The following is a 21,838-nucleotide window of genomic DNA, read 5'->3' on the forward strand; positions in this document are numbered from 1 at the left end:
CTCATGAACCACTGACAACTCCAAACTAACTGGTTTGTAAGTAATGTAATTTTTAATTTAGAAATGATGAATTCATCCTTAATAAAGTATGAAACTTTGATTATTAAGCATATTTTATACATGCTTATAAATCAAGAACAAAGCATTTATAGCTGTATTTATAAACTGCTTACGAATGTCTATTAATGTGGGGCCAATGCTTCATAAATGATTAATTAACTATGTACTGATGCTTAACTAATGATTCATAGCGTGCAGTTATTATAAATGGCACATTTGAGCAGCATTAAACAGTCTTGTACTAAGCCATCACAGGTTACCTCTGCAGATTTTGTTGATAATATTATACTTAGGCCTGTCACGATAATAAATTTTGCTGGACGATAAATTGTCCAAGAAATTATCGCGATAAACGATAATATTGTCGATCTGAGACCATTTTCATCTAGAATAATGATAATGGCATAATAATGCACATACACCTTTCAAAATTCAATAAACGTTTATTTCCAAAGACTATTTAACACTGAAAAGGGAAAACATTTTAAATATCCACAATAACAATGAACAAAACAACCAAAAGCAATAAAAGCAATGGACTCTCAGTCTCTGTTAACAAAAAATGCACTTGAATAAATACCAAAAACAATAAATAAAATGGATGTAAACAAAATTGCACTTCAAAAAATATTAAACAATAGGCGAAACATGCATTCCATAACAGGCAAAACTGCCTGTTAGGACCTTTGTAAACAAACAAACAAAAAAGCCTCAAGCCATATGCAAAAAACTTTTGAAAAATAATTTCTCCAGTAAAAAAAGGGAATTGCAGTCTATGTACACCAATGATGAGAGAGAGAGATAGAGATTTTATGGCAGATTCCGTGCAAGAAATACCAACATGTTGACTTTGTGTGGCTTAAGGCAGGATCTCTCAGGAGTAGCAATGTTGCCAGCTGTGCTAAACATCCTCTCAGAGCTGGTGCTTGTAGCACAAATGCACATGTATTTTTGGGCCATCAAAGGATATCTTATTTGATTGTCATGCCACCACACCAAGGGATCACAAGATGCATCAATTGCATCCTCTTGGAGGAACTTAGTCAGCTCTGCATCAGTCTGCACTCTTTTTGGAAATGCAGCATGATGGGCCTGACTGAGATAACGAGCTCTTCTGTTTTGAAGAAGCTCACTCAGCCTCTTCTTCTTGGTGAGTGCGGCAGCAGTAGGTTCATCCTCATTTCCTCCAGTGGCTTTGCTGCAGCTCTCACCACTTGTACCTTCTCCACTTTCTTCTGGTCCTAAGTCCAGTAGCTCTTGCACAAGCTGATGTTTGACATCATCCAATGCACCTGCCTCCTCCATGCTGCCACGATACCTTGGATCCAAAAGGGTGGCCTTTCTAAGTAGGACATTGATTGCAGGTGACCTGTATTTTTCAGTCAGTACCCTGCACATGTTTTGTTTAATACTGGCTGTAAGTGCAGTATCATCAGGGCCTGGAGAGAGAAGGTCGTCTTTAATCAGTTCCAACACAGGCTTAATCGAGGACACCGTGACGTATTTTCCCCTGAGAGGATGTCTGTGAAGTCAGCCAGTGGTTTCATTGCTGCGTTGATAGACTCCAACACAGCAACATCCTACCAGGTTGGGTTGAGGTGGCTATGTTTTTTGTCTTCAACCAGGACACGTCTTATGGCTGGGAGTTGCTCCAGCACCCTCTCTACCATCTTCTGCTTAGTGCCCCATCGTGTGACAACATCCTGTGTGAAAGATAATATTGTTCTTGTTCATTAGTTTGTCTATCAACATTCTTAAATAAAATAACTTCTTTTTACATGTCCATTATTTTTATTAATGCTCATATTGACCATTTAACCGTTAAACGAAAGTAAACATTTTGACCGATTATAATACTATGTTAAAGTTTTTTTTTTTTTTGCTGCATGGTAATATATATATATATATATATATATATAATCCAAGATGTGGATTAAGGTAGGCCTGCTATTTTTTTAATTGATGAAAAAATGCCATTTATTTTCAAAGCTTCAAATTGATTCAGTGTTTTCTTTTTGTCATCATAATTTGTTAATTATTTAAGTTAATAAAATATATTTATTGTAGGCCTATCTTATGTTTTTTATTTATATTATTTTATTGTTTTTTTTCTGTTGTCACTGTCAGAAATGCTGCAGGTGCTTGAATTTTATGTGAATCCAGGTTCTGTTGTTGATCTGTTCTGGATGTTTGCACGTTAAAATAAACCCGTGATTTTTATTTTTAACGGATCACAGACACGTGTCAATTTTATTTTTTACTTAATGCCAATTCAATATTATAATCTTATAATATTAACGGATAAAAATCGGATAACGAGCGGCGGTTGTCGGTCAGGAAAATGAACCGAAATGAGCATATTTTATAAATATTTTATGTATAAATCAAACATCACTCACCAGTATTAGACTGTGTTGGGGGAGATTAGCCTCACTCTGTGCCTTCCTCAGGTCTCTCCTCTTAAGCCAGCTCAGGTTGAATGTGTTGACCAAACCTTTACAGAGTCCTATGGCACGCGCTGTCCGATCTTTGTTGCTGTCCAGACCATGGGACACAGCGAGATGGAGGTTGTGACCAAAGCAATTGAGCCATGGCCAGCCAAGATTCCTTATTGCAGCAACAATGTTAGCACCATTATCTGTAGTGATGCAAACTAGTTTGTGCTCATCCAGTCCCCAATCTGCTACAGCAGACTTCAGGTTTTCTCCAAGGGTGTCAGCAGTATGGTTATCTGGGACATACCTGGACTCTAAACACTTGGAGTGCAGGCTCCAGTCAGCACTTATATAGTGTATAGTAAAGCTCATATAGGGGGTCATGTTTGAACTTGACCACATATCCGTAGTGGCAGAGAAAAATTGGATGTCTTTGATCTCGTTTAGTATGCTATCTTTAATGCTTTTGTACAGTTGTGGAATTGCCGTTTGTGACACGTATGTTCTCCCAGGCAATTCATACTGGCTGTCAAATGTTTGCAGCATTCATCGAAATGCCGGCTTTTCGACGATACTAAACGGCAGCCTCTCTTTAGCAATCTAGCGAACTACACTGTCGGTGAGTGCACACCATTTTGCACTGTCCTGTTTGTACTTTGTTTGTCGACTAAATGCCCCAGTTATGGTGCACCGTCGGGAAGACGAAGACGGCCCGTCTGTTATAGCTTTTTTTTTTCCCATCTGGGAAAACTGCAACGGATGATTGTGTTTTAGGTGCATGTGCATGTTTGTTGTGTTACCGGTTTTAGTCAATACTGTTTTAAAACAAATGCGACATACCGGCTCGCTCAGGTTAAGTGGTTCACCACAGTCATTTGGTTTGAATCCGAAGTGCTCCCACACTGCAGCTGTCGCGTTTGGCTTTGAAACCAATTCCATGTCACAACTTGCGTCTCGTCTTTTCGCTCTTCTCTGCAGTCGCCTCAAACACTCCCGCCTTCCCACACAAAGTCCATGTGACTGACAAGCGCCGCCTCCCCACACAAAAGACAATGCAACTGACAAGAGGGTTCACTTCTCCTATGCTAAGGAAACGAGAGTTGTCATTCAATCGCGGATAACAAACAAGTATGCAAATGAAATTATCGCGGCCGGAAAAATTATCGAGGTCATTTTTTTTTAGTGTGCAATTCATCGATTTATCGACTATCGCGACAGGCCTAATTATACTGTATACATATCATTATTCTTCTTTGTTAAAATAAAAGATTGAATTTACTGTAAGTATTTGATCTAAAAGACGATACACTAACATTACTCAAAATCCCCTTATGAAGATAGAAAAAGTTCCAAAATTTGCCCCTTACATGAAAACAGTCAGAAACACAAAAAAAGATTATAATAATGAATAACAAAGAATCCACAATGTTCCTTTAAAAAACTGTCATGAAAGTAAGATGGATCACATGATCCTGGATAGCAAAACATAGGCATAACACACAATTTGATCCAGATTGAATTTTTTGAAAAACTGTGCCCAAGTGATCAGCAGATCGTATATCAACTCTAAGAAATGTTGCTTTCCTGGCCTTGGAAACATAACACTCTTACTGTAGTACAGTACCGCTCCTCAAATTATATTGAAATCAAGCAGTTTAAGTGACGTTAACACAGATAAGTAAACACAGCAACAATTCGAGTGTAGATAACAAATGCAGGCTTATTGACTATACTAAAAGGGGAATACAGCAACTAACTAGCACATAACAACAGACAAACAACGCATAAAAAGTAAAAGCAGTAAAGAAATGGAAGAGAGTACCAGGTCAAGAAAATACGATCACATAACCCCAGTTTATCATCGCTTCACTGGCTACTCATTAAGTATCATATTGATTTAAAAAAAAAAAAATTACTAACAAAGCTATAAATGGTTTAGCCCCTACTTATTTAAGTGAGCTTTTATCACATTACAACCCATCACCCTCTCTACGATCTCAAAACTCAGGACTTTTGATGACACCTAGGATACCTAAATCCACTAAAGGGTGTCAAGCTTTCTCATACGTAGCACCTAAACTCTGGAATAGCCTTCCTAATACTATTCAAGGGTCAGACACATTCTCCCTAATCTGGTTTCTGGAGTCTGGTTTCTCCAGAGGATTTATTCTCCATTAATCAATCATTGGAGTTTGGGTTCCTCGCCACAGCAGGGCAGTGTTGGCATGCTCACCGGGAGACTGCATTTATTTATTTATTAATGAGATATTATTTATTAGAATGATCTTGCTTGTTCTATAAACACAATGCACTGTGCTGTGTTTTACCTTTTCTGTTTTTCCTGTTTGCTCCTGTAAAGCTGCTTTGGAACAATGCACATTGTGAGAAGCGCAATATAAATAAACTTGAATTGAATTGAATTGAATTGAATTGAATTGAATTGAATTGAATTGAATTGAGAATAACAAACAAAAGTGGCAGTATTACAAACAGCTATTCACATCTGCATAAAACATCGAGGACAATCTTCTTGTTTACCAAGGAAGGCGTTATGGCTTAAACGGAGCTGTTTAGAATATTGGATCTATACTTGCATTGGTTTCCTGAGAATGCTTGGACAAGTTCTTGTGCCCGTGGAAAAGGGTTTTCAGAGTCCTGATGGTTTCGATCCGTCGAATCCTTTCTTAGAACTGGATTTGCTGACGAAAGTAAAACGAACATAGACGAAGTAAAACTGCCGGAAGAAGCTGTCTCCAAGGAGAGAGAGACAGGTCTCAGGAGGTGGTTGAGCAGGAACGCGCGAACACGAGAGATCATGGTTTCCTCCGCGCACAGATGTTTTAAGCCTGGGGGTTTCACGCCCATCCAAGGGGGGCGATCCAATGCAATGAGATGATTTTGGGCAGGAAATCAATGATTCTGTGTCCTGCTCATTAGCTCATTTGGATTTAGGGTCGCCATGAAGTTTCGAGCAGTAATACTCTTAGAATAATATAAAATGAGTATGATATAAAAACCATTACTTTGCTATACATCATCTTGTAAGGAATGAAAAGGGAAACATTTAGATACGACACATGCAAGAATTGTAAGTACATTGACCTGTAGTTTGTACAAGAATGTAAATATAAACAGAATATAACTAAGCACACATCCCTTTGAGGTTATAGGTGAGGCCGAATGTAATACAGATTCAATAAAATGGAAGGAAGGAGTCGGGAACCGGCAACATTCAAAACATTTAATAAAGTAATTTAACAGCCGGCGGTCCATCACGGACGACCGCCGGCGAACAAAACATGAACATAAATATAAATACAAACATAACATAAGTTCGGGCCCGGTCCTCTCTCTACGAGGGTCCGGTCGCTCGTTCCTTTTATATGCTCTCATCTCCTAAGTGATTCGAGGCCGGTGTGCGCACAGCTGGCGCCAATTCACAATTACTCACCGGACTCGAACCACGGTCTCGCCCCGCCTACTCTACTACACCGAATAACATGGAGACAAGCATAAAAAGTGGGTATATAGGTGTATACCCATTTAGACCATTCTTTTGTTGTTAAGGAGGAAAGTTTTGCAACAACTATTCTTAGTCCCTTATTGGACAAAGCTCCCACATGAAAAGCACGAGGCACAGCCACATTAGAGCGGGAGAAGGAGCATGTGCAGACATCACTTTCACTTGTAAGCAGGAGAGAGAGAGAGCATATGTTCGGGAAAAGTTAGGGTATTTGTTTGTTCACTGCATTTGGGTGATGAATGTTATATAAACGGAGGATATAGCGCTGTATTTGGAGATCGTTTGAAACTGATTGGTTGTTTTTTTCCCCTGTAGTGCACTCCCTCCAGCAACAAACTTTGTTCATGTTCGTGTAGCCAAACAAACAGTCAGTAACAGTGACAGATGCCTAAATTCTGTGTTGTACTCGTTGATGAATCGCCCGAGTTTCAGTAAACTGAATGTTTAGCTTATCCGCCGCGCACATACTGAACACAATAGATGCTGGGAAAACAACCTTCTCCAACTGAATGAAAGCTGTACACATTTTGTGGATGCTAGATATAGTGCCATCGATACAAAATTGTAACCGGTATGGGCACTGCTGTGTGTGACACGGAACTAAATGGCAGGATCGGTGGCTAATTGTGGCCGTTAATGTTCACATCTTGCCAGGTTGCCAAAATTAAAGCAATGCATTGGAAACGGCTTCGGCGTGTTAGTTACATTGTGTGACGTCCTATGTAACAAGCTAACGTTAACTAGCAAAGTAACGTTTTAATTGCTTACATAGCAGATTCATTTTAATATACACTCACCTAAAGGATTATTAGGAACACCATACTAATACTGTATTCGACCCCCTTTCGCCTTCAGAACTGTCTTAATTCTGCGTGGCATTGATTCAACAAGGTGCTGAAAGCATTCTTTAGTAATGTTGGCCCATATTGATAGGATAGCATCTTGCAGTTGATGGAGATTTGTGGGATTCATGAAGCTCCCGTTCCACTACATCCCAAAGATGCTCTATTGGGTGGAGATCTAGTGACTGTGGGAGCCATTTTAGTACAGTGAACACTGTCGTGTTCAAGAAATCCATTTGAAATGATTTGAGCTTTGTGACATGGTGCATTCCCCTGGTGGAGATAGCCATCAGAGGATGGGTACATGGTCAGAAACAATGCCCAGGTAAGCCGTGGCATTTAAACAATGCCCAATTGGCACTAAGGGGCCTAAAGTGTGCCAAGAAACATCCCCCACACCATTACACCACCACCATAATTGCAAGAAATTGAACAGGTGTTCCTAATAATCCTTTAAGTGAGTGTACATCAGTAATCAGCATTTTTTGCAATAACTAATTTATTAATGAATCAGCATCAACTACATTAAAGAGAATCACTTCATTTAAAGTGAATAAAATAACATTCTTACTGGAGTTCAACAACCTCTGATGAATTGAGGCGCATACCTGTCTTGAATCGGTTGCGCAATGCGCAGGTGATATGAACTGGGAGAGTAGGCAGTGGGCCAAACCACTTTTAGAGGCAGGGGAGGGGGAACTCAACAGTTTCTAAACTTAAAACGCATTTTTGCGTTTGTATTTTCTTCTAATTACACAATTAGTTACACAATTAGTTTAGGTAAACATAAACTCGAATTCTCTATTGTCATAAATATATTTAATTGATGCAGGGGGAACAACCCTCGGATGGAGGGGGTCGTGTCCCCTCCGTCCCCCCCGGGATTTACGCCCATGGTCCCAGCGCTAAAAGATGCTGGACATGAACTGAATGCGGTGAGTGAAACTGATGTCTGTGTTTTGTTGACATTGGGTATGCACGTGCTTAAATTCAGCCTACCCCTTTTCGGAATCAGTCATAAAGCTGTATCTATCTTTTATAAATGTGATCAAAATAAATACTCCTTGAAGATACGAAGTATGCAATACTACTCCATAGGTACTCAAGATTATTGATATTAACAGAAACTCTGTGTGTTACGCCCGCTTTAAAAAATGCTCTTAAGATTAGTCTTAAACTTTGACTTTGAATTGTCAAAAAATGCTTGGTAAGAAATCATCATCCAAAGTCACGCCTCCTCCAAAACACATGAGCGCATACAGACCAAAAGCTATTGGATCGGTTCAAGAGAAGTCATGTCACATTCATCGGTGAGAAAACATTACAGTACAAAGTGAATTACATTACTACAATAACGAACATCTCCAGGTACCTGCTCTATCCGCCATTGTCCCACTGCCTGCACATCGCACTGATGACGTATGATGTCTGTGTGAACGGGGTGCGAAATGAGATGCTAACCTCAGACTGAGGGCAGTAATTGGTCCAACATTTGACCTTACACCTTTCACAGAGCTATATAATTATAAAAATACCAATGGTTCGATTTACATATTGATTGCTATCAGGATGTTAAGAGACTTCCAACCAGCATGAAAAATAAACGTTTCCTGACAGGATTTCCTACTCAGCCTGTAATTCAGACATTGAATAATTTTCTTATTTAATAATTTATATATACAGCTGCAATCCATAACTTACAGTAAACCAAAATGTTATTATTGGGCAAGTACATAAAAATATGTGTTAAAACTGCCTGCCTACCTTCCCCAGATTTTCAACGGTAAGTAAGTAAACTAAATGATGTTAATGGATGACTATAGATTAACAAAGTTCGGGAGAAGCCAGAGCATATAATTAAGACCGGCTGGTTCGCAATCAGCAATCATAGACTTTACCCTATCAGCTCATAAGTAGAGAAAGATTCTTACCTGCAGCCATCTCTAAGGATTGCACATGATCTCCGGAAGGACTATCTTGCCATCTCAGAAATGTCAGACACCGATTCTTCAGTTTCCAGCAAGAGTGCCATCGATCAGGATGAGCCAGCGACTTCAAGCGCCACCGGGCTTCCCGAAGCTGAAACTACTTCGCGAGGCCGCCAACAACATCGGGCCAGAAAAAGAACTTCAAAACGCCCCCGCTCTTCTTCGCAGCAGTCTACAAGACACCCTCCGCCTTCGCCTGCATCTTCCTACTCTTCGACGCGTCCAACCATCCCAGCCATCGGGAAATGGAACATTTCAGGACTCCGCACAGCGCTGTCCGACCGAGACATCTACTTCAGCAAGCGGATGACCAAAGCCGAGCTATACGGTATTTTTGTCTCTCTCCCGCCTGCAATCTCCAAGCAGGAGCCACGAAAGCTGATGGACCCGCACCAGGCGCAAAGCCTACGCCGAGACCATCCTGAACCAAACACCTCAGCGGCCGGCGACGCCTTACCACCTCCATGCAACCGTAACAGGCGATCAGCTAGGCTAGGCTACGCTTCAGGTGAGCTATCATCGATTCCAACCATTCTCCAGTCGGTGGGGGCAGACGGGACATTTCCTGCTCCCTCGCACGGTAACCACCAGCACAGCTCGAGCTGGCCTACCACAGCACTGTCCGGTCACATGTACCCGCAAAGCACCTCGCTTCCAGCTAACCAAGCACCCGCCTCATGGCCAGCGGATCCGCTACCACCAGCCATCGCTTGCCAGGATGACGTCAGCGGCATGAGAAAGCACCAATTGGCCGCTTCAGCGGAAGCCACGACAAATCCATTCTCTCCGACTCAGGTTACGCCTCAGCATTCCTTGGCGACTGCCGTCCCCATGGCAATGCCTCCAAATGCTCCGGTATTGGAACCTCCTCCGGTCTCCTCTAACATCAGGGCGCAGATTCTAGCAGGTGCGGATATTGACTTCCTTCAATTGTTATCACCGCTCCCACCACATACAGCCGAGCGACAAATTTCAGTTGTCGACCTCTCCTTCACCGTCAAAAACACGTCCCACAGTCAACCCCGCATCTTGTCATTTCCGGAATTCACTGTAGCCTTCTCACGCTACACAGAGGTTATCTGCACGCTTTTTCCTCAGAGGAGACGTGAGCTCGGCGATTATCTGGCTATAGTCGCGGAGCTCGCGCTCGCTTATGGGGGAACGCATTTCTACACCTACCACAGGTTATTCTCAGCGAAATGCGCCATCAGAGTAGCTCAGTGGAATCAGTGCCCGTATTGGGGAGCACTGGACACTGAGCTCCACAACAGGGCTTTTCAGGGCTGCCAAAAATTTTCTTGCGCTGTGTGTCACTCGGTGGCGCATAGCACAACAGCCTGTCCCCTCGTCACACCTACTCCACCCCCACGCCAGGCTTCGCCTCCTCAAGCTTCCACCGCCTACGTTCCGCGCTTGCAAAATCAGCAATCTCGCCTCGGCATGGCAGGAAGAAACAACGCCCGAGAGCAAGAAGTGTGCAGGAAATTTAACACGGACCGTTGTCCAAGACAGCGATGCCGTTACTTCCACGTATGCAACTTTTGCGGCGGCGCCCATTCCCGATTGGTCTGCCCAGTGGATAAAAAAGCTAATAAAAATTCCCTCAAATACTTATCGACTCCTGTCAATTTGTTGAATTTATCCCACGAATTAAGACACCACCCTGACCATACCTTCACAGATTACCTCTTGTCTGGTCTAAAAACTGGTTTCAACCCCGGCACCGCTTGTGCCCTCACCAGCAGCCTAGTATGCCCTAATCTCCGTTCCGCGCTCTCCGAACCCGACACTGTCGATCGCCTCATTAAACGAGAGATCGACAACCAGTTCTTGATCGGTCCCTTCGCCGCCCCGCCGTTTCCAGTTTTCCGCGTCAGCCCCATTGGCGTGGCCACGCGAAAATTTTCTGGAAAGAAGCGCCTGATTTTCGATCTGTCTCCCCACACAGTTCTCATTTCCCGAGCATCAATAGTTTAATTCCGCTCGACGAATTCTCGTTGCATTATCAGGACATAGAGCAAGCCATCACGCTAATCAAAAAGGCCGGACGAGGCGCCTGGCTGGCCAAAATAGACATCACTTCCGCGTTCAAAATCATGCCGATTCACCCCGATTTTTGGCACCTATTCTGCATTTGCTGGCGAAATCTGTTTTATTTTTCTGTCCGCCTCACTTTCGGGTGCCGAAGCAGCCCAAAAATTTTCGACATGTTATCGGAGGCAATCTGTTGGATTCTCTCCAATAACCACGTCATTCCTTATCTCATCCACCTTCTGGATGACTTTCTGATAATCTCGCCGCCCGAATCTATCCCCGCCGCTCATCTATCCACAGTCCAGGAAGTTTATTCGGGGCTCGGAGTCCCTCTTGCACCCGAAAAAACTTCGGGACCCAGCACATCAGTCGAGTTTCTAGGCATCAAACTTGACACGATCAAATTCCACGCGTCCTTGCCCCAGGAAAAAAATCGACAGAATAATCTTGATCACCTCCTCTCTTCTAGACTCCCCGCACTGCTCCAAACGCGACGTTTTATCCATCCTGGGCCATTTGAACTTCGCGATGCGAATCATACCCCAAGGTCGCCCCTTCGTTTCGCACCTCCTTTCCCTCGCTTCCTCGGCTCACGCTCTGGAAGACTTAATTCAGGAAAGCTTGCGCCAGAGGCAGACCATTCACCAACGCCGGTTCCTCCCTATTCAGCTCTAATTTTCAACTAAATCACCCTCTAAACACCCTGCTAACCGCCTCCAGAAACTCCATCATCAATGCCGTTTCTCACAGGACCCAACAGTCATACCTCACAGCTTGGAAGAACTTCAAAACTTTCCATCTCTCATATAACATCCCCTTCCCGGACTTTTCCCTCCTCTCCATCACGTCATTCATCTCCTTCCTAAATAACACGAAACATCTCAAAGCCAGCTCAATCAAAGGTTACTTGAGCGGGATCCAATTCTTTCACAAACTGATGCACAATTCACCTTCCCCAGCCATAGAAAGTCCTCAGACATCCCTGCTCCTCAAGGGCATCCAAAGAACCCAACCTCATCCTCGAGACGCCAGGCAACCCATCACATTAGAGATCTTAACAAAATGCATCTCCACTCTTCGCAGAGGCTACCACACAAAGCACACCGCACGCACCCTCGATGCCATGTTCATCCTGGCGTTTTTTGGTTTTCTCAGAGGTTCAGAATTCACCACTACATCTCACTTCAATCCTTCAGCTCACCCTTCCATCGCTGATTTGTCCATAATCGATCATGAAACCATCTCATACTTCATCAAGCAGAGCAAGACAGACCAGGCCAGACGTGGTCATCCAATTTACATCTCCAAACTCCCTTCACCGATCCAGCCGTTCCAAACATTAGCAGCATACCTCCACTCCAGGACATCACAGGCCTCATCTCCATCTGACCCTCTCTTTGTGGACGATTCAAATCACCCTGCATCACGTTTTTGGTTCCAAAAACACCTTAAACTGGTCTTATCACAATCGGGCATTCCGGCAGATCAATTTTCCACCCATTCCTTCCGCATCGGCGCTGCAACTACGGCCGCCCAAAAAGGCCTAACAACATCACAGATCCAAACACTCGGCCGCTGGTCGTCCGACGCATTCAAGAACTACATCAGGACCGACCGTGCCCACATCAGGAAAACACACCGGACCCTCCTCACCCACCTCGTCAAGCATCAGCCTGCATCCACCCTTCAAGCATCACCCCCTAGATGAGGCATCACCAATGCGCCTCCCCGAACCAGAGACAAATTCACTCCATGCCACCCACCCTTTCACGTTCTGCCATAGCAGAATGTCATTCTCTCATTCATTGAATCCCTGCATGTCTCCCTCACCTCTTCCTGGAAGTATTATGCTTCCTCCCTCACTCTGCAGCAGCAGTCTCAATCACTTTCCTATCACCTCCTCCTCCGCAGCGACCGCCCCCCTCCCAGGGGCCCGTGCTTCTTTCCGTGCACTGCAGCGCAGTCACAATCACTTTCCATCCCTTCCAATCACCTCCTCGAAGCCAGTATCGCACCACGCGACCGCCCCCGCAGGGGCCCGAGCTTCATCCCTCACTCTGCGCAGCAGAACGTCTCTCCTCCACTTAAAATCGAATCCCTGCATGTTTCCCTCACCTCTTCACGGAAGTATCGTGCTTCCTCCCTTACTCTGCCGTCACCACTTTCCTATCACCTCCTCGAAGCCAGTATCGCCGCAGAGACCGCCCCCGCAGGGGCCCGTGCTTCTTTCCGTGTTCTGCAGCGCAGTCACAAAACACTTTCCATCCCTTACAATCACCTCTTCGAAGCCAGTATCGCAGCAGCGACCGCCCCCGCAGGGGCCCGTGCTTCTTTCCGTGTTCTGCAGCGCAGTCACAATCACTTTCTATCACCTCTTCGAAGCCAGCATCGCCGCAGCGACCGCCCCTGCAGGGGCCCGTGCTTCATACTTCTCTCTGCCGCAGCAGAATGTGTTCCCCCAATACTTGGAGCCATTGCTTCAAACTCCCTCTGCTACATCAGAACGTGTTCCACACTCCCACCCAAGCTACAGCCACCCCATGCTAGAAGCCAGTATCGCCGCAGCGACCGCCCCCGCAGGGGCCCGTGCTTCATACTTCTCTCTGCCGCAGCAGAACGTGCTCCCCCCACCCCCCCAATACCAGAAGGGGACCATGGCTTCAAAACTTCTCTCTGCCGCAGCAGAGCGTGTTCCACAACCCCACCCAAGCTACAAGCCAGTGTCACCGCAGTGATCACAATGGCTCTACAGCAGTTAAACATCAAGCAGCACGTAGACAGCATCGCGTCAGCGAACACCCCCACAGGGGCACATTGATGTATACTTCTCTCTGCCGCAGCAGAACGCGTTCCAAACCCCCACCCATGCTAGAAGCCGGAGTCACCGCAGTGACTGCCCCGGTCTTCCAAACCATGCTCTGCTTCAGCAGCCGACATGCATTTCGAAGCCAGCATCGCTGCTGCGAATAACCCCACTGGGGCCCATTGGTTCCCACCCATGCTCAGCAGACACCATTCATCCTCAAAGCCAGCATCGCCGCAATGACAACCATGCTCTGCCACAGCAGACGTCTTTCATCAGGAAGCTTGCTTCACCGCAGAGTCCATTTCCACAGAGGCCATGTTCCTTTCCATTCACAGGCCATGCATGCTCACGCCAGAATCACGCAGCGACTGCCCCTGCAGGGGCCTGTGGTTCCAACTCGTGCTCTGTTCCACCCTGTCCGTACAAGAAGCCGGAGTCACCGCATTGACCACCCCTGGGCTTCCAATCTTCACTCTGCCGCAGCAGATGTCACGCATTTCAAAGCTAACATACCTGCAACAAATACCCCGCAGGGAACCATTGCTTCCTACTCACGCTCTGCCTCAGCAAACACCTTTCATCCTCAAAGCCAGCGTCGCCACAGCGACCGCCCAGCAGAGGCCCTTGCTTTCAAACCATTCTCTGCCTCAGCAGACGCCTGGCATCAGGAAGCTTGTCTCGCCGCAGAGAACAACTCCACAGAGGCCCGTGCTTCCAACCAATGTTCTGCCACAGCAGACAGGCAAAGTCACCCTGCCGAAGCTAGCCAACCTTCCACCTTCGTTTCGCCCCAGGAATATGATCCCAATTCACGATCACAGAAGAACTCCCTCGGAAATTCACTTCCAGAAGACACGACAACATCTGCTTCATCAGGACCTACACGACCCCTCAGCCCATGGCGACTGCAAGCCACCATCTAGGAAGCCTTTCTCTCAGCGGTTTGTTTTTGGGGAGTATGCGCTACCTGGCTGCTGTCCAACTCATATCCTTGCACTTTGGGGGGTGAGTTCTGGGTTCGGCCGTTTCCGAGCTTGGCGCACTCGCCCCTATTTGGGGGCGGGAGCGTTCCGGGATCGGATGGAATCGGCGAGCTCGGAACCTGCCCCCCGGACAGCACGCCAAACACGCATACCTTTACTACCCCTGCTATCTTCATTATCTGCTCAGGTGAACTCGTGAACCTGCAATTTCATTTTTCAAACAAAAATCGCAGTTTCAAAATAAAATTTTGAGATTGGTCAGGTCTCTCACAGCCAGTGACATCACCACTGACACTCTATCTAGTAATTTATGAATCGATCTGCAGAATCGGAATCAGAACCAATTGATTCCATACTTACCTTTCATGACCTCAGCCAGATCAGCCTAGTTTGTATATTTGAGGTTTATTTTTTTACAATCTGCCACCCCTGTGATTATGTTTTGTGTCGGCTATGTCTCCGGGTCCTAAAGCCCGGCCCTGCCTGGTCTTTATTTCTTCTGCTCTGGGTCTGCCTTCTGGATTCGAAGCCTGCTAGCTCTTAGGCCTTTCCCACCTAGGCTGCTGACCCCTTTAGGGCTGTGTGTATAGTTTGGACTGGTTTTTTTTTTTCTCCTACGTTTTTGTGGAATGTTTTACACCAACAATTAATAACTGCTCTGCCGATAACAATGATTGCCCAACTTGATGTTTGTCCATTTCCACATTGTTTGTAGAAATTCAATTTTTCTCTGTTTCTGTATTGTATTAGTAACAGATTTTTGCCTTTGTTACTGCAGCAGTATTGTACCAAAAGCATATGTATGTTATTCAAATATTCCTACCCAATTCTGACATGCATAATAATGGAATTATTCACAACCAATAATAATTTGTTCTGTTTAGGTACCGCTTGGCACCAGCATTTCATTTTCCTATCCCATTTGAGGATGTGTATCGTGTGGTAAAGTACTTCCTTCACGTTGACGTTCTGAGGAGCTACCATATCAATCCAGAACGAATTGCTGTGTCGGGGGACAGCGCAGGAGGCAACCTTGCAGCTGCTGTGGCCCAGCAGGTAAGGGAAAGTACAGGAGAACTGTATAATGTTAGGAAAATCAAATACAATAAATCTATGTTGCTTTTAAATGTGGTGATTTGAATGTCTAGTTGTATATTTATGTTGTATAATTGTACTCAGTTGCAGCAGGACTCAAGGAACAATGTCCACCTGAAGGTCCAGGCTTTAATCTATCCTGTCCTGCAAGCCCTAGACCTTAACACCCCTTCCTATCAGCAGAACCAGCATATGCCTATATTAACCCGCACACTGATGATTCGGTTTTGGAGCGAGTACTTCACCAGCGATAAGTCGTTTTTCCGTGCCATGATGACAAACACACACAATAATCCAGAATCAGCTGCTCTGCTTAAATTTGTGAACTGGAGTTCATATTTACCGGATTCGTACCGACGGAGTTACAATTACAGTGCCCCACCTGTGGCCATCGGAAACAACCCAGTACACTCTTTTGCTTCCTTCAGTTGGCTCGCAGATCCACGAGCATCGCCACTGCTGGTGCCTGACAAAACTTTGCGATTACTGCCTAAGACGTATGTGCTGACATGCGAGTATGACGTACTGCGGGACGACGGCTTAATGTATGTCATGCGCCTGCGTAATGCTGGAGTTGATGTGACACATGAACATTACCCTGGTGGATTTCATGGTGCACTTATGTTCACTGTGTGGCCCACAGACTTCGAGATTGGACGTAAAATGATAGACAACTACGTTACATGGCTTAAGCTAAATTTATAACATGTTGAATGCAACGGTACTTTATGCATCAGTTTCGTTTAACTGGTTCAGGTGACATTTCTTTTTCATTATTTATTTAGTTTTTTGCTCTGTAGTTTACAGTACACCACTTTTTTCTATCTAAAAAGGGCACACGTTTGATGTATTTGATAGTCTATCATGGCATAAACATTCATGGCCACAAGAATCTGGTTTTAAGGAGCACTGGTCTAAACTGTTTCACACAGTCAAGTATTACATTTTACAACTGTGTATATGTTTCTGACAAATTTATCTGAATTAAATCTATATTGCTGGCTGTTTTACCTTCCTGAAGGTTTCATATGCAGTAAACTGTCACTGGCTCTCTTCAAATATATATACATATTACAAGTTTAACTTGGTGTTTTGAAATGTAGGTTTAGGAAACAAAATAAAAGCAAATGTGTCATACTAATATAAATGTTTAAATGCACTGATCAACATAAAGTCATTTGGGATACTCTTTTATAATATTACTCATGTAGTAGTCATGGACCAACTGCATTTGTGACCTTGTAGATGGAATGAATAGCCCATAATAAAACAATGTGACATTATGCTAAATAGTTTTTTTACTTTTTTATTGGGCAGTAAGCATGTTGTGGCTTAAATAAAATGTTCAAGGATATGTATACTTTATCTAGCCTTCATAATATTAAGACTTAAGAATTGTGATTACATTAATGACCTGAGCCTAAAAATGCTTTAAACATTTGTTTGATATTATTTTTGCAATTACAAACCCAAAGCTTTGTGTGTGGATTGGTGTCAATATAACATACAGTATGTTGGTATGTGAACACCTTTTGTAGAACAAAACACCTCTTGTACAAGGGTAAAAAACTTAATAAATACTGGAATAAATGAACATGAAAGTACAATAATCTTTTGCAGAATTTGTCTCAACAAACCAACTTATCTCACAATTTAAGATTTACATTCAACATAGAACTAGGTTTTTTGAATTCAGACTCATATGTCATTTGTAAACGCTTTACAAGGCATACATTGTCCTCACTTTAGATGAACACACAAAAAATAGTTATCTAACAACTAGTAAATGTTTTATAACTACCTTAAGTAATCATGAATTACAGCAGGAATGTGTGTTAAAAAAGCATTTATTAACAAATTAAGGAACTGTTACTATATGTCAGAATAATAAGATGTATAAATGTGCATTCAAAGAGTTAATTAATCATTTACTTACACTTTCTAAATGATCCCATGAACCACTGACAACTCCTAACTAACTGGTTTGTAAGTAATGTAATCCTTAGTTTAGAAATGATGAATTCATCCTTAATAAAGTATGAAAATTTGATTATTAAGCATATTATATACATGCTTATAAATCAAGAACAAAGCATTTATAGCTGTATTTATAAACTGCTTACTAATGTCTATTAATGTGGGGCCAATGCTTCATAAATGATTAATTAACTATGTACTGATGCTTAACTAATGATTCATAGCGTGCAGTTATTATAAAGTGTTACCAAACGTTACCATTTTTCTTTACAGTGAATATGATATATCAAAATATATCTTATACAACAATAACATCAGCCACCGTACGTGTATTACATCAGAGAATATTTTTTTATGGACAATGAGAAATTACTTAATACAGTGTATATATAAAGTGCATGAATGAAGAAATTACTAAATACTGACATACATGCAGAAATTAATCGATAAAGGTAATTCATCAGAAAATCCATTATATGCAGAGCGAAGAGTGTGCCTCAAACTCAAGTGCTTTTTGCCGCCATGTAGCTTTCTTTGGTGCCTTAGCCATGGTGAATCGTATATCTGAGCTCCATCGATGATGGCTTTTTATAGTCATGGTGTAAACCCTTAACCAAGGATCAGCCTACCCAGATTAAATTGAACTAACTCAAATCAGATGTTCTGAAACCAAAAAGTCAAAGTTTCTAATTTATAAGTAAACCAAGTCTGAGTTCAAGGTTTAGAGTTGGTTGAACCTCCTTATTTAAACGAGCCCCAGGTTGTACAGGCAAAATCTTGAGACTGACATAAAGACGTATCACCTCTGGAGCAGCACAATCTACATGGGGACTTGAGACAAATCTGTTTGACAAGTTTGTGATAGATAGCTTAAACAATTAAAGCTCACTAAAGTGATGGGTTATACCTTCCTTGCAGATGTCCACTAAGATGTCTAAGATAGAGACAGCTTCTGATGGTAGTGGCAAGTCAACTGTCTTCTTGGATTTACCCATGCATATCATTGTTTTTCATGATGACACAGTATCTTGAATTATTGTGCACATTGTTCTATTTGAAAACTTCTTTTTAATGTAATTTATTCCCTCGATGACAAATATACATGTTCAACATAATTTCTACATTTAGTATGCCATGTCACAGAAACTCAAATTACCTGTAAATGTTGGAGGCATATATGTTTTGTCCATCCTTATAACGATTACATCTGAGGCATCAAATGCATCAAATCATTATGTGTATCAATGCATCAGAGATATAAAAACACCAAGTTTAAAGCATACTACATTACAAAATTTAAGTTACCGTGCAATAAAAAATGATAATACAAATTTTCTTACAAAGCATTGCAGTGATTATTATAAATAATTTATCCATGCGCATTATTATTTTTGTAAAATTAATTTGCACTTGTAATCTTTAATCAAAAACATAAAGCTCCTCTCCCATCTAAACAACAACTCTTCTCTTCATCACGTACTGCCTGAAAAAAGGAAGAACTATTCCGACTGTCCAATGGGTACCGGTGGTGTAGCAGACAAACTTACAACGATCCAATCAATTAGGGGAAGCCCAAATAATGTCCCTCCCTTCATCTTTTCAAATTTCAGAAGCCGTTTCACACGGATGTATGTCACAATACAGATAAGAAGACAATTTGAACTTCCGTCTTATAGTGACTACTTTAATGCCCAAGTGCAATTCGTTACGTTTTTATAAACTTACAGCATTTAACATTTACATTAACATTTATTAATTTCGCAGACGCTTTTCTCCGAAGCGACTTACAAGTAGAAGAGCATAAAAACATTTTGTCAACACACAGTATCGTTAGTTTACAACTAATGTGTAATGTGGAACTCCTATTTTTGGGTCATCTGGCCCAAATCTCATGTTTTATAAGAAAAAAAGAGCATTCAGTGCCTATTGAATATTGTCAATGACGTTACTGTAAATGGTAGAATAAAGCCCTATTTGCACGTGATCAGTATTACATGGGGAGCTATAGTCATTTAATATAATTGCACAGGTTGTCTCTGATCTTAATCCTGTGCAAATCATCCATGTCTGCAATTTGTAAAGACAAATTCCCCCACGAATGACCTACCATATTTTGATGAACACATAGCTCCATGTGACCTACGGCCGTATGTCTTGGAAACTCGGGTGAAGAGAGGGGCGGAGCTGTCAACTGATCACCACCTGGTGGTGAGTTGGATCCGATGGCGGGGGAGGAAGCTGAACAGACTCGGCAGACCCAAATGTACTGTGAGGGTCTGTTGGGAACGTTTGGCCGAATCGCCTGTCAGAGAGATCTTCAACTTCCACCTCCGGCAGAGCTTCGACCAGATCCCGAGGGAGTCTGGAGATATTGAGTCCGATTGGACCATGTTCTCCGACCTCCATTGTCAACGCGGCCACTCGGAGCTGTGGCCGTAAGGTCTCCGGTGCCTGTCAAGGCGGCAATCCCCGAACCCGGTGGTGGACACCAGAAGTAAGGGATGCTGTCAAGCTGAAGAAGGAGTCCTATCCAGCCTGGCTGGATTGTGGGACTCCAGAGGCAGCTGACAGGTACCGACAGGCCAAGCGGACGGCAGCCCGAATGGTTGGGGAGGCAAAAACGCGGGCCTGGGAGGATTTCGGTGAGGCCATGGAGAAGAACTATCGGTCGGCCTCGAAGAGATTCTGGCAAACCGTCCGGCGCCTCAGGAGGGGTAAGCACTGCCCTACCAACGCTGTTTACAGTGGAGGGGGGCAGCTGTTGACCTCGACCGGGGATATCATCGGGCGGTGGAAGGAATACTTCGAGGATCTCCTCAATCCCGCAGACATGTCTTCCATTGAGGAAGCTGAGGCTGAGGGCTCAGATACGGACTCTCCCATCACCTGGGCCAAAGTCACAGAGGTAGTCAAGAAACTCCTCAGTGTTAGGGCACCGGGGGTGGACGAGATCCGCCCTGAGTACCTCAAGTCTCTGCAAACGAACAACGTCTTGTGGTGCCATCCCATAAAGGTAAAAAATCTCTCTCGCGCATCTTCTCCGGATCTGTTCCACCTATGTGGAATGATCTGCCCACTGCTACAAGATCTGCAGATTCTGTAGCCATCTTTAAGAAACACCTGAAAACACATCTCTTCCGCCAACATCTGACTGATCTGTTCTGACTCTTTTCTTCTCTACTCTTTTCTTCTCTACTAAAAAAAAAAAAAAAAGGATGAATGAATGGTTCCGTATACTGTGTCAGGCTATATGAGACCAGTCTTCTTTTTCATTGCACTTATGCTTTTGTTGTACTTATGCTGTCCTAATTGCTTCCATTATCTACCCCACTTGTAAGTCGCTTTGGATAAAAGGCTCTGCTAAATGACTAAATGTAAATGTAAATGTAAGTCTCTGGATATTGTGGGGCTGTCTTGGCTGACACGCCTCTGCAGCATCGTGTGGGGGTCGGGGACAGTGCCCTTGGACTGGCAGACCGGGGTGGTGGTCCCTCTTTTTAAGAAGGGGGACCGGAAGGTGTGCTCCAACTATCGGGGATCACACTTCAACCTCCCCGGGAAAGTCTATGCCAGGGTACTGGAGAGGAGAATCCGGCCGATGGTAGAACCTCGGATTCAGGAGGAACAGTGTGGTTTCCGTCCCGGTCGTGGAACACTGGACCAGCTCTAGGGTGCTGGAGGGTTCATGGGAGTTTGCACAACCAATCCACATGTGTTTTGTGGATTTGGAGAAGGCATTCGACTGTGTCCCTCGCGGCATCTTGTGGAGGGTGCTCCGGGAGTATGGGATTCGGGACCCTTTGATAAGGGCTATCCAGTCCCTGTACGACCAGAGCAGAAGCTTGGTTCGCATTACCGGGAGTAAGTCAGACTTGTTTCCGGTGCATGTTGGACTCCGGCAGGGCTGCCCTTTGTCGCCGGTTCTGTTCATAATTTTTAACAGGCGCAGCCAGGGGCCAGAGGGCATTGGGTTTGGGTACCACACGATTTCATCTCTGCTCTTTGCGGATGATGTCGTCGTGCTGGCCCCATCAGACCAGGACCTTCAGCATGCACTGGGACGGTTTGCAGCCGAGTGCGAAGCGGCTGGGATGA

At 43.8% G+C, this 21,838-nt stretch overlaps 1 protein-coding gene across 1 annotated transcript in view; it reads left to right on the forward strand.

The window, feature by feature from the left end:
• aadac (arylacetamide deacetylase) overlaps positions 1-17,331 on the forward strand; it is a 36,511-nt gene extending 19,180 nt beyond the window's left edge. Inside the window, exons 4-5 of the mRNA XM_056757768.1 lie at positions 15,556-15,727; positions 15,851-17,331. Of these exons, the coding sequence (XP_056613746.1) occupies positions 15,556-15,727; positions 15,851-16,471 (793 nt within the window). The 3' untranslated portion in view covers positions 16,472-17,331. The remainder of the gene's footprint in view (positions 1-15,555; positions 15,728-15,850) is intronic.
• Positions 17,332-21,838: the final 4,507 nt, after the last annotated feature.

This window comes from Triplophysa dalaica, chromosome 9 (genome assembly GCF_015846415.1).
Source record: "Triplophysa dalaica isolate WHDGS20190420 chromosome 9, ASM1584641v1, whole genome shotgun sequence".
Classification (NCBI taxonomy): Eukaryota; Metazoa; Chordata; class Actinopteri; order Cypriniformes; family Nemacheilidae; genus Triplophysa; species Triplophysa dalaica.